The 11692-nt window shown below is 37.4% G+C and overlaps 5 protein-coding genes across 5 annotated transcripts; 3 read left to right on the top strand and 2 right to left on the bottom strand.

Annotated features, from left to right (window-relative positions):
- Positions 1 to 225: 225 nt before the first annotated feature.
- LOC104723382 (uncharacterized) lies at positions 226 to 1006 on the bottom strand. The gene is made up of 2 exons (XM_010441738.3): positions 752 to 1006; positions 226 to 655 (listed from the first exon to the last, which is right to left on the bottom strand). Exons 1-2 carry the CDS (start codon positions 924 to 926, stop codon positions 390 to 392), a joined length of 441 nt encoding a protein of 146 aa, XP_010440040.1. The 5' UTR covers positions 927 to 1006; the 3' UTR covers positions 226 to 389.
- A 2303-nt stretch (positions 1007 to 3309) lies between these two features.
- LOC104723383 (putative WEB family protein At4g17210) lies at positions 3310 to 4713 on the top strand. The gene is made up of 5 exons (XM_087474878.1): positions 3310 to 3557; positions 3637 to 4071; positions 4176 to 4247; positions 4391 to 4563; positions 4681 to 4713. The coding sequence occupies exons 1-4, from the start codon at positions 3363 to 3365 to the stop codon at positions 4517 to 4519; spliced, it is 831 nt and encodes a 276-aa protein (XP_087331004.1). The 5' UTR covers positions 3310 to 3362; the 3' UTR covers positions 4520 to 4563; positions 4681 to 4713.
- A 271-nt stretch (positions 4714 to 4984) lies between these two features.
- On the bottom strand, positions 4985 to 6758 carry LOC104723384 (glucan endo-1,3-beta-glucosidase 5-like). The gene is made up of 2 exons (XM_010441742.3): positions 6369 to 6758; positions 4985 to 6296 (listed from the first exon to the last, which is right to left on the bottom strand). Exons 1-2 carry the CDS (start codon positions 6698 to 6700, stop codon positions 5192 to 5194), a joined length of 1437 nt encoding a protein of 478 aa, XP_010440044.1. The 5' UTR covers positions 6701 to 6758; the 3' UTR covers positions 4985 to 5191.
- LOC104723385 (ras-related protein RABB1c) lies at positions 6743 to 8861 on the top strand. Its single transcript, XM_010441745.3, has 5 exons — positions 6743 to 7095; positions 7294 to 7433; positions 7782 to 7864; positions 8067 to 8271; positions 8503 to 8861. The coding sequence occupies exons 1-5, from the start codon at positions 7050 to 7052 to the stop codon at positions 8662 to 8664; spliced, it is 636 nt and encodes a 211-aa protein (XP_010440047.1). The 5' UTR covers positions 6743 to 7049; the 3' UTR covers positions 8665 to 8861.
- A 1035-nt stretch (positions 8862 to 9896) lies between these two features.
- LOC104727969 (ras-related protein RABB1a-like) lies at positions 9897 to 11680 on the top strand. The gene is made up of 5 exons (XM_087474888.1): positions 9897 to 10085; positions 10201 to 10340; positions 10569 to 10651; positions 10880 to 11084; positions 11431 to 11680. Exons 1-5 carry the CDS (start codon positions 10040 to 10042, stop codon positions 11566 to 11568), a joined length of 612 nt encoding a protein of 203 aa, XP_087331014.1. The 5' UTR covers positions 9897 to 10039; the 3' UTR covers positions 11569 to 11680.
- The last annotated feature ends 12 nt before the right edge of the window (positions 11681 to 11692 follow it).

Genomic DNA, 11692 nt, shown 5'->3' on the forward strand with positions numbered 1-11692 from the left:
CTATTAATTATTTGAATAATATAGCAATTATCTTGAGAACCTATTAAGTAAATCAGAATCTGCTAAACATACACATTCTCTCAAAGTCATAGTCGTTTTCATATATGTCTTCTCTCAGCTTTTTGGTCTAGCCTTGGTTGTTCAGTTAACGCAACAAACTTTACATCTAATATGTAATCAGTTAAAAGGATCGTATCTTCTCTGTAGTATCAAGAAGATCCGAGGTTGAAGAAAACATGAATTTTATATACAAGAAGAGCAAGAAAAAACAAGATTTACAAAGCCTATCTCTCTTTCTCACAAGAAGTGAGAAGGAACCATAAAAAAACAGATAGACATGAATGATCTTTCCTAGAAAGATTAATTTAGAATCTCTTTTTACATGCTCTCTATTGTAAGGTGATGTTGCCGGCTGCGTAGACACGGGAGCCACTGGAAGAGGAGAGGAGTTTAATGCCTCTATGAATCTTAGAAGAGCATCGATACGGTTTAGGAACAGAGAGTGTTTTTATGATACAAGCCTTGTCTAGGTCAGGTATCGCGTGGAGGTGAGAAGGAAGATCGATGACGAATTTCCCCGACTCATTTGTCACACCTTTGATCCATTTGGATCCTTTCCTATATCTAGTATGGCACTTGATACCAACAGTAGCACCTACATGATGATGATGATGTGTTAGAAATTTCTTAGTATATAAGGTACATGAACAAATTTCACTCATTACTAATTGGTTTATTTCAGTATACGTACCATGAATTGGAGAGGGCGAGGAAGAGAGAAGAGTTGCGGTGAGAAGAACAGAGGAGAGTTTTTGTTCGCCGTAGCCAGCCATCTCAACCATCTCATTTCTGGTCCATCTCTCCCTAGCTGCTTCCCCAGACGCCACCACTAATACCAACGTCATGCTCATCAACAAGAACCTCATCTTCTCTTTACAAATCTAACTATGTGGAAAACTACAGAAACAAGAATGATGTGTGTCTATATATATACCCACACATCATCTTCTTCTCCAATTTTTTTAATTCTTTTATTTAAAATTAATAGATTTGATCAAGGTTTGGTCAAATATCAGTACGGTGTGCGACGTTTCTCCTTTAGAAATGTCTATATTTGTTAATATTAAGTTCCAAAGTCTAATCTAAATTAAATAAAGGTAGGGGTCACAATTTACATATAATCAAGCCTGCCCCAACTGTTTTTCTTTTTTCTTCTAGACATTTGTACCTTTTGAACAAAGACACCTATATTTATTTTTCTCTCTTTTTTTGTGGGAGGATCTTTGTGTGGGTTGGTTATCTCTCCCATGGATAAATACAAAAAATGTGTATTTCAATGATATGTCTTCTTTTAATTTATTTGGTGAAGAATTCAATGATGTGTCTATGTCTATGATGACATATCAATATCATATATTTATTTATTTCTTCTTATTGCATTTGCTCAATAACTACACAAAAAGATCAACAATTTCCACATAATATTAAAGAGCAATTAAATTAAAGTTTATTAGACTTTTTTTTAATTATTTTGTAGTCAATCTCTATGATTAGATTTGTATTGTTTTTTATTTTTCTTGTCTTGACGTATCGATACAATTTGAAGTGAGTTACTTTACTATAAAAAAATAATTCTTACACACATTTTAAAATATAAAGAACAAAATATTCATATCAACACAATTAACACTTACAAAAGACATTAAATAGCCTTCAATAAACTAATTAGTTAATTTCAGCTAGATAACTTTGACATTTACTAATAAGCTTGATTTCTTAAAAAGTATTCAGAAATGTTAGAGAGAAAAAAACAAAAAAAGTAGAACAAATATTATTCACGTGGAATATAACTAAGCAAGGGGTTTAGTTGAACCCTAAACATTTTTTTTTTCAGCAAAATGAATTATATTAATGAGTGAAAAAGTCATTATACAAATGTTTTGATAACTAAGAGGGAGGGGAAAAACACCCTGAATAAAAAAGATTAGAAATACAACCATTTTTTGCTAATGATGAGCAGCATAGTTACAAGATTTTGGAGAAAAAACAAAAAGACAAAACTGAAAATGTGAACACAGTATTGAATATCTTTAATAATATCCATGATAGATATATCTGATATCTCATTGTGGATAATCTTATACAGTGTTTCATTATCTCCATCGAAAACAAGATTGGTAAGGCCTCTAATCCATGTTTGTTGAAGAGCTACTAGAAGTTCTTTGGCTTCGACTTCTAGAGGAGACGCTGCATATCTGAGAACTGAAGCTCCCCAACCTAGAGATCCGCCATCATAATCTCGAAGAATCCATCCGCATTTAGTCCCTTCGGGGACATCCGATAAAATTGGAACGATAGGTTGAACCCTAAACATACAATGCATTTCTCCTTCTTTATTTTTTTTGGATTAAATTTATCCTTTTCTTCTCAACCCTCCTTCTCCTCTCTCATGTTTGATTTTTTTATTATCTTATTAATATTTTGTCTTATAGTATATATCCTCTATATATTTTTCTCCTTTTTTGTTGTAAATATGTTTGGGGTACGATTGCCACCAAGCTTTACTGATTTAGACAAATTATTTAGGCAGTTAGAGCATCATGTATCAATCACCTTAATTAATTTATCGTCATGTATATAACTTAGTTTTTTGAGGAAAAAAAAATTAATTTTGACAAATGCATGGTATTACGCTAACAATCTGAGATGATGATTGATGACCATTGATGAACTTGAATACTCCTCCACTTTCAGCTTCTGGTTTGCACAACTTACTATAGAAAGATTCATCCATGCATGCAAAATTTACATTATGATCATGTAGCACTTGGTAAACAATATGTTACTATCGCAATAAGAACGTCAGTTGTATAGATATATATAAAAATATGTGTCATATGAGCCTTTTGAGGGTAAGCAAATTCGAACGATGCAATGGTCACTAATTTTTCAAATTTGGAGAAAGCTCGCCGGTTGGATTCCTTTCTATTAATAACTGTTTGTTATATTCATGTTAAGACAATGTTCTTGTTTCTAAATACTTAATGTACATAGATGTTCTTATTTTAGGATTCAAGATTTTGATGTTTTGAGTTTACCAAATGTCCCAACAAATGAAAGAAAAGAAATAAGATGATCAATAGTCAAAATTGAAAATAGAAGAGGAAGAGTGGGTTGTCTAAAAATAGAAGAATAGATAGAGGAAGACCTTAGAGTGACAAAAAAGACATGAGCGCAAAACATGGCGACCCTCTTGTTCATTATTTGGAAGCCAAAAAGATCCTAAGGATCAACATCAAACTCTCTCTATCTCTCTCTCTTTGCTTCATTACGTAATTTTTTTTTTTGTGTTGAGAAGATTGATGGCGAAGATCAGAACGGATGCTCCGGTGATGCCTCCGGAGACTCCTCCTCGGAGCACTGAGGTGGGAGAGATTGACACTCGTGCTCCCTTCCAATCCGTTAGAGACGCCGTTAGTTTATTCCGTCAAGTTAGCTTCTCTAAGAAACAACAACCACAACCACAACGTCTCTCCTCCTCCTCGTCCCCCTCTCAGGTATTAACAAAAAAATGCGATTCCACAATTTTCCCGCGAAAAACATTGTTTCTAAATATGTTTTCTTTCTTTCATTAAGGACACAACCGATCATGTGTCGGAAAAGGAGACACAACTTATGTTGGCCGAACAAGAAATGGATAGAGTCAAGCTTTGTCTTGATGGCTCTGTCGCAGCCAAAGCTCGAGCTCTCTCCGATCTCGACTCTGCTCAACGAAAGGCCGCTGATTTAAGGGTTAAACTAGAATCTACCAAACATTCTAGGAAATGTGCCATCTATACAAAACACACCATGTATCAACGGTTAGAACAACTTCAATCCGATAAACAAGAAACAGAGCGCGCAAGAGAGGATTACATTTTGATAACTGCAGAGCTATGTATATGGGTCCTTATCTCACGGGGGATGTGTTGTATAACGCAGATAGGGACAGACATAGAAGATTTCAAATGCTCTTGGTTGGTGGTTAAGGCATTGGAACGCTGCAGTGAAGAACAGACTAAAATACTATATGTGAGAATCAGTTTTCTTTGTAATGCGCACAAGGATCATTTTCCGCTTAGGATTGAAGCAGGAACAGCATGTTAATCTGACTGAATAACTTTTCAATGTCTTAGGAGAACTATGGTAAAAGTGAGCCATCAAACGTTGCTAAGGTCAAAGCTCTCTACAAAGAGGTTGATCTCGAGGTTTGTCACTAAGCTCTAATTTAGACCTTTCGTTAGTCAAACGAGGTAGAAAAAGACTATTATTCATCTGTTATGAAAGTAGAGGCACTAGAGATGTGATCTAATATGTACCATAATCTGCTTTTGATCTTGATATTTCATAGGCTGTGTTCATGGAATATGAGAGGGAAAGCTATGAGAAGCTGACGAAGTTGATCGAAGCTCACCAGAGTAAAGAAATTCAAGCAGTGCTAAAATCTTTCCTGGCTAAGATCTACAAGAGGCAGAAGTAGAGACATACTCTGGCCTCTCTCCGATTTATTCTTCTGACATTAATGTATTGTTTTATGACTTCTTTAGCTCTTTGATCTTTTGTTCCCCCTTCCAGATGAATTTGAGATTCTTGTTGATGCTTATAGTGTGGACTAATAAAATGTCTATGTTTCTTCAATAGTTTTGAATAAAAGTATGTGCAATCAGAGAATCATTGATACTTGTTTAATGTGGCCAATTTGGAAGGAGGTGGCTGTTTGAGCTCACAACACCTTGCAAAATCAAAACAGGGTTAGAGGGAATCTGGTCCAAGTCAAAGAAGGGACCATTGTTGGAGAAGAAGGTTTTTAGGAACAGGTGTAACAGATAGACTACAGGAAGAACTTAAAAGGTTAGTGAAAGTGAATCTATAGTGATGATCACAATCTGTTTGACAACCGATTTGAGTCTCATCTTAGACACTACATTGACAACAAAAGGTAGTATAGTTGTAGTGGTTCTGATTTTCTAGTATAGACCCCAATACGATATTACAGAGATAACAATGGTTCTGCTTTTCAGCTTATAGGCTCACAAAAGGTGATTTCATCAAATACAATAAAATACATCTGACCCTCTATATTTATGTAATTTCTCCATCCTATATTCTACTATATCGCTCAAAAAAATGTAACACAGAAAATTTCCCAACTTTACATTGTGAGAGTCCAGATCAATACTCCAATGCAAATGTGATAGACAGACCACCTTGTCATTGGCTCAGCACTTGACGATAAGCCTTTATCAGTAACGCCCACAAGAAATCGACAATCCCCAACTGAAGGATCTAAGAAGGTGACCATGCCAAGTCCATCAAAGTCGCAGCTCTTCTCATTTTGCATCTGCATCTGATAGTAGCTGTTGAAAGCGTATGAGATATTATCCTTTTCACCAAGCTGGCTGCACGAGCCCCCGTCGTTGAGAGTTGTGCAATCTGCTTCACTGCAAGCAAGCCTGAGGTGGTCTCCAACTAGGGTCATGTCTCTTGATGGATGAGCCACACACCACCTAGAAGGAAGGTAAGCCACATCTTTTGCATTCTTGAGTCCCCTGTTGCCTAGTCCTAAGTTGAGACGATACTTGGCCTGTCCATCGAAAGAGAAGATTCCCCAGTGCCTCTCAAAGTTACCAGGCAATGTGCTCTTCGCTCCTTCATCAAGCAATCCGAAAAGATAGACATCCGCAGGAGGGGAGCCTGGCCTGAGCGGTGTTCCTTTGTTGCTCAACACATGGCTAATAAGCCCTTGATTAAAAACCCTGGCTGCCGTGAGATTAGCGCCAACTGCTCCATCCGTAGGCCAACCAATCTCACCAATAACTATAGGCATTTGACCATATCCAAGTTTGGTGAGAGCAGCAACAAGAGTGTCAAAGTTCCCATCAAATGCATTATAGTAAGTGTTAGGCCCATCGGGAACCGGATGACTACTCCCCTCAAAAAAGGCATAGTCTTGTGGGAAATCCGAGTTTCCATAAAGACTAAGGAAAGGATAGATATTAACCACAAAAGGAGAGCCATTGGAGTTGAGAAATGAAACCAACTGAGTCATGATCTGTGTGAGCTCAGGGCGGAATGTCCCCTGAGAAGGAACATTAGCCTCATACGCATCCGCATTACAAGGAACCACCAACTTCACATAGTTAGCTAGATTTGCCTTAACCAAAGACTGTTGCAAATTAACCATAGCTGGGACAACATAGTTCTGGAACTGACCACCATAACCAGTCAGAAACGGCTCATTCCCTACTGCAACATACCTATCATTACAAGATTCAGCTGAGAAATTTGTTGAATCATAGCATAAAGATAGAAATGGTAACCTTTTTTACCTAATATCAGCACCGTTTTTGCCGATGAAGCGAGAGAGATTTTGCTGAACAAACAAATCAGAATTGAAAGATGAGAGCATCTCGTTGGGAATGCCGACCATAACTTGGATTCCAGTACCCATCAAAGCTCGAAGCGCATCTGGATTCGTATCAAAGAGCTTAACTTTAGTAATCTTGTTCGCCTTGAGTAGATCCACCACAGTGGAAGGTCTCATCTTGTGAAACGACAACGTTCCCCAGTTCACACCGATTGCTGAATCCACTACCTCATACGAGACAAAGAGAAGGGAGAGAGTAAACAGAGCTACTACACCTACACCGCTTCTTCCCATCTTTTTTTTTCATTGAGAGCTCTCTCTCTCTCTAACAGCAGTGGTCGACAAAGATAGCAGTTTTTTCAAAGGTTACAGCTTTATTATTTTTATAAAAAAAAAGACTGCGAGTTGTTTTTGTTGAAATAAACGGCACGAAGTTTGGTAACGAAATAGAAAAACGACAGGGAGTATGAAAATTGGCGACAATACAGGTTGATGCATCGCTGGATTTTGCTGGAGAAACAAACCGTCTTTGTCCGTCTTTATAGAGAGAAATAGATTCTCTTCTCTCCCTTTGCGTATCTTCTTCTTCTTCTTTCTTCATCCGCCTGAACCTGCGGATTTTTTTTCGATTTCTTCAAATTCAATGTCTTATGCTTATCTCTTCAAGTATATCATCATCGGCGATACTGGTAAACTCCTTTTGCTTCTCTTTTTGTTGCAATCGATTAGAATTGAGATGAATCAGGAGGACATATATATATGTATCGTTGCTAAAATTGAAAAGACGATTGATCTGAATCTTATGTCGTATCGGACGTTTCTTTGGTGCGATTCAAAAGGCTTTGTAGATTGTTGTTGAATTGTGTGTATTGGATTGTGATTATCAGGAGTAGGGAAATCATGCCTTTTGCTTCAGTTCACCGACAAGAGGTTTCAACCGGTGCATGACCTTACCATTGGTGTTGAATTTGGGGCTAGGATGATCACCATCGACAACAAACCCATCAAGCTTCAGATCTGGGATACGGTCTCTTTCTCCCCCCCCCCCCCTTACCTTCTTGAATTTTTCATCATTGATCTCTATCTCGTTTCCGTGAATACCTGGATTGATTCTAGCCCCCCCCCCCCCCCCCCCCCCCTCTTACCTTCTTGAATTTTTCATCGTTGATCTCTATCTCGTTTCCGTGAATACCTGGATTGATCTGTGCCACATCATTTTTGAATCATTGTTTGGCTGTTTTGAAGTTTCATAGCCTATGCACAGCATCCTTACAATTCATGGGATTATACTCAGCGGCTTAGACTTTAGAGAAATGGTAAATACTCTTTTCCTTTGTCTTGGCTAATCTTTCTCTGTGATATATGGGCATCACAGGCTGGTCAAGAGTCCTTTAGGTCTATTACAAGGTCATACTATAGAGGGGCTGCTGGGGCTTTGCTTGTCTATGATATCACAAGGTAAATCATTTGCTTCTTTCTTTATGCTACCAATGGTGTAGTCTTGATCATTGAAGCAAATTTTGTTTTTGTGTAGTAGTAACTAGACGTTATTCTCCTTGTCAAGAAAAGATCTGAACCAGAACTACTAGAATTTGTATATGTGAAAAATGTCATTTCTCAGTGCAGACACTCGCAATATTTTTGGTCTTTGTTTTTGCAGGAGGGAGACATTTAACCATCTAGCTAGCTGGCTAGAAGATGCAAGGCAGCATGCAAATGCAAATATGACGATCATGCTTATTGGGAATAAGTGTGATCTTGCTCACAGAAGGGCAGTGAGCACAGAGGAAGGAGAGCAGTTTGCAAAGGAGCACGGTCTTATATTCATGGAGGCCTCTGCCAAGACTGCTCAGAATGTTGAGGAGGTAAACCCCCATACCTTCCAATGTGGTTGCTTAGGCATAGACATAGATCTCTAGAGGGCTCACTTTTAACTTGCATGCTTTCTCTAGTGTCCCTTAATTAAACTTAGGCAGTGAGAGAACAGAGAAGGGAGAGAGGAACAAGTAGATTTTGATCAAAGTTGTTATATTTTGCCAATCACACAATACTAAACATGGATTCGACTAATGTTGTGTTTTGTGAATTTTTGCTAGGCATTCATTAAGACAGCCGCAACAATATACAAGAAGATTCAAGATGGTGTGTTTGATGTGTCAAATGAGTCATATGGAATCAAAGTCGGATATGGAGGAATTCCAGGACCATCAGGTGGAAGAGATGGTTCCACTTCGCAAGGAGGAGGGTGCTGCGGTTGAGATGGGGAAAGGTGTCTATATCATCATGTAAAAATGATCACATATGATATAGCAAAAATGTCTCTGCTCTTCTTTCAATAGTTTGTAAATCGTTTTGGAGTTCGATTTGTTGACTGTGTCGTGTTGGGTTTTGGAACGGTTTGACAATGCACGTGTATTTCTATTCATATATCTAAAATTAAGATGTGTTTTGCGTATATATAAGTTCCTTTTAATAAGGATGTGATGGAGGTAAAGAATGTAGCCATTTGCATGGTACTGGAAACAGTAGTAAGGATATGAATCGCATATGATAAACAGATAAAGGTAAGTGGTATCAGCTGCATGTGGTTCCATTGACCGAGTCAGAGAAGATGCACAACAAATAGAGTAATCTGTTGAGCTTTGGTCAAATTAATGATGCCCCTTCCATGTCTCTCATGGTTTACTCGCTTGACGATGCAGTGCCGCAGTCTTTTTGCTAAAGGCCTCGAACCTTTCCCTCTTTCCGCATCTATGTTCCTTTGCAATTGCTTCACCTCATTTCTTCATTCTCTTCTTTTTCGTCTTTAGTAGAGTCTAGCAAGTTTGCAATAGTCGACAACCGTCCTTAATTAAGTGCTAGTCAGAACAGACAATGAAATTGAAGGAGGGGAAATGAGCCCAGCTGCCCAGGCAGATCAATCATAATCTCGGACCAGAAAGACAAATTGAGAAAAAGAGCATAGCTAAAGTCACAAACAATAAAAAACTGTAATTAGATTCATATAATAAGCCCAAGAGGCCTGAGGCAAAACACATTTGATATAGATTTGTTTATCTATATTTTGCCAATCATCATTAAAACTTTTTCATAATTTAGATCTTTATCTATGTTATGATTTTCTTAAAATTACAAAATACTAAAAATTGATGATAAATAATTTTATTAAACTGTTAGTTAGCTAACTAGAAAATTAAAAAAAGGATAAGAAGAAGTTAATTTTTCTATTTTTTCATGTTAAAAAATCTAAATAAATATTTAAAATTTATCAAAAAGCTATTGCCTTATTTAAAACAAAGAAAGCAATATGGCTTTGCCAGAAAGAATTGGCACGTATCATCTTCGCAACAGATTCATTAATCTGCAATCACTGTATAATCATCCTCACCAAATCTCTAGACACAATCTAGGAAAGTTTGTAAAGGTTCTCATGATATAGACGACACGTTAGCTATTCTCATATGTAATGATTTAAAAACGTTAAAAGTATAAAGACATTTCTTTTCAGATTTTTTACCTTACCCATCATCATATATATAACAAAGTGATTCTCTTCTCTTCTCTTCATCTTCATCTGGAGAAGAAGGGATTCGTTTTTTGCCTGCACCTACGGATTTAGATTTGTCCACTTCAATGTCTTATGCTTATATCTTTAAGTATATCATCATTGGGGATACTGGTATAAGTGTTTCTGCTTTTATTTCTTAACAATCCTTCTTATATGCTATTTCATATCAAAAAATTTCTTGGTGGACAAGAAATATTCAGAGATTGATTTTTGAATCTGGTTTCAGGAGTAGGGAAATCATGCCTTCTGCTAAAGTTCACCAACAAGGAATTTCAAGCGGTGCATGATCTCACCATTGGTGTTGAATTTGGGGCTAAGATGATCACTATCGACAACAAACCCATCAAACTCCAGATCTGGGATACGGTCTCTCTTTCAACTTACTTCTTGACTTTTTTACACGTCCCAAAAACTATATCTTATTTTCTTGAAAATACCCTGCTTGTGTTGATCTTATATACTTTGACTACCGACTTGACTATATATTATATATACAACTTTCATTGCCTATGCGTCCATTTATAGTCAGCAGTCCTAGACTTTTAATTTTTTTGTTTGAAACGCGTATCCTTGTCTGGACTAAATTTTCTACAGGCTGGTCAAGAAACCTTTAGGTCTGTTACAAGGTTATACTATAGAGGGCGTGTCGGAACATTGCTTGTCTATGATATCACAAGGTACATGCAACACTTAGCTTGCTTCTTTCCTTTTTGTTATTAGGAGTTGACCTGATCATGAAAGCAATTTCTAGTTGAGCTGAGCATGATCTTGACTTAATCTGCTTTTTGTTGTCATCATTTGTTTTGGTTCGGATAAAGCAGGGACCATAACTAGATTTGTATATACGAAAAATGTCATCGTCTCAGTGTAGACACTCACAATATGTTTGTTCTCCGTTTTCGCAGGAGGGAGACATTTAACCATCTAGCCATCTGGCTAGAAGAGGCAAGACAGTATGCAAGCGAAAATATGACGACAATGCTCATTGGGAATAAGTGTGATCTTGAAGGAGAAAGGGCAGTGAGTACAGAGGAAGGAGAACAGTTTGCAAGGGAGCACGGTCTTATATTCATGGAGGCCTCTGCCAAGACTGCTCAGAATGTTGAGAAGGTAACCCCCTATGCATGCATTTAAGTTTTCAGGCTTCAACGCAGATCTCTAATAAACCACACTCTTAACTCGCATGCGTTCTCTAGTGTCCTGTTGTAACTTCTTGTGTCCCCACCAGTTCAGCTATGAGATGGAATCAGTCGGTTTGAAAAGTTAACATAGCTAGAATACAAAATTTAGATTCAGGCAGAGAGGCATAAGTATATTTTTGGGGTTATTTCTTTATTATATGTGAAGAAAGAAGAGCCTGTATGCTTCTTACTTGTTCCAGTACTCCTAAAACACTAAGTCGATCACTAATAGAAAGTCTAAATCATTATGTCCACGTGTTTTATTTTTTGGCTAGGCATTCATTGAGACAGCAACAACAATATACAAAAGGATTCAAGATGGTATGATTAATGAGGCAAATGAGCCTGGAGTTCGTCCAGGGTCATTTGGAAATGATGCATCCTCCAAGCAAAGGGGAAGGTGCTGCGGCTGAGATGGAATATAGCAAAAATGTGTTTGCTTCTTTATATTGTTGTAATATTGTTGTAATTCGTATGACTGTTTTGGTGGGTTTCAGAACATAATAATAATACAGGTTTATATCATTCACATATCTA

This window comes from Camelina sativa, chromosome 11 (assembly GCF_030686135.1).
Source record: "Camelina sativa cultivar CO46 ecotype springtype chromosome 11, ASM3068613v1".
NCBI classification, from domain to species: Eukaryota; Viridiplantae; Streptophyta; class Magnoliopsida; order Brassicales; family Brassicaceae; genus Camelina; species Camelina sativa.

Excerpts from the sequence above, each read along its gene's own strand:
- LOC104723382 (XM_010441738.3), bottom strand. The coding sequence starts at position 926 with ATGAGGTTCTTGTTGATGAGCATGACGTTGGTATTAGTGGTGGCGTCT. Across the intron at positions 656-751 it reads CTCGCCCTCTCCAATTCATG|GTGCTACTGTTGGTATCAAG; the intron begins GTACGTATACTG and ends ATCATCATGTAG.
- LOC104723383 (XM_087474878.1), top strand. The coding sequence starts at position 3,363 with ATGGCGAAGATCAGAACGGATGCTCCGGTGATGCCTCCGGAGACTCCT. Across the intron at positions 4,072-4,175 it reads AACAGACTAAAATACTATAT|GAGAACTATGGTAAAAGTGA; the intron begins GTGAGAATCAGT and ends TCAATGTCTTAG. Across the intron at positions 4,248-4,390 it reads ACAAAGAGGTTGATCTCGAG|GCTGTGTTCATGGAATATGA; the intron begins GTTTGTCACTAA and ends GATATTTCATAG.
- LOC104723384 (XM_010441742.3), bottom strand. The coding sequence starts at position 6,700 with ATGGGAAGAAGCGGTGTAGGTGTAGTAGCTCTGTTTACTCTCTCCCTT. Across the intron at positions 6,297-6,368 it reads AAAAACGGTGCTGATATTAG|GTATGTTGCAGTAGGGAATG; the intron begins GTAAAAAAGGTT and ends TTGTAATGATAG.
- LOC104723385 (XM_010441745.3), top strand. The coding sequence starts at position 7,050 with ATGTCTTATGCTTATCTCTTCAAGTATATCATCATCGGCGATACTG. Across the intron at positions 7,865-8,066 it reads CTTGTCTATGATATCACAAG|GAGGGAGACATTTAACCATC; the intron begins GTAAATCATTTG and ends TTGTTTTTGCAG. Across the intron at positions 8,272-8,502 it reads CTGCTCAGAATGTTGAGGAG|GCATTCATTAAGACAGCCGC; the intron begins GTAAACCCCCAT and ends AATTTTTGCTAG.
- LOC104727969 (XM_087474888.1), top strand. The coding sequence starts at position 10,040 with ATGTCTTATGCTTATATCTTTAAGTATATCATCATTGGGGATACTG. Across the intron at positions 10,086-10,200 it reads TATCATCATTGGGGATACTG|GAGTAGGGAAATCATGCCTT; the intron begins GTATAAGTGTTT and ends ATCTGGTTTCAG. Across the intron at positions 10,652-10,879 it reads CTTGTCTATGATATCACAAG|GAGGGAGACATTTAACCATC; the intron begins GTACATGCAACA and ends CCGTTTTCGCAG.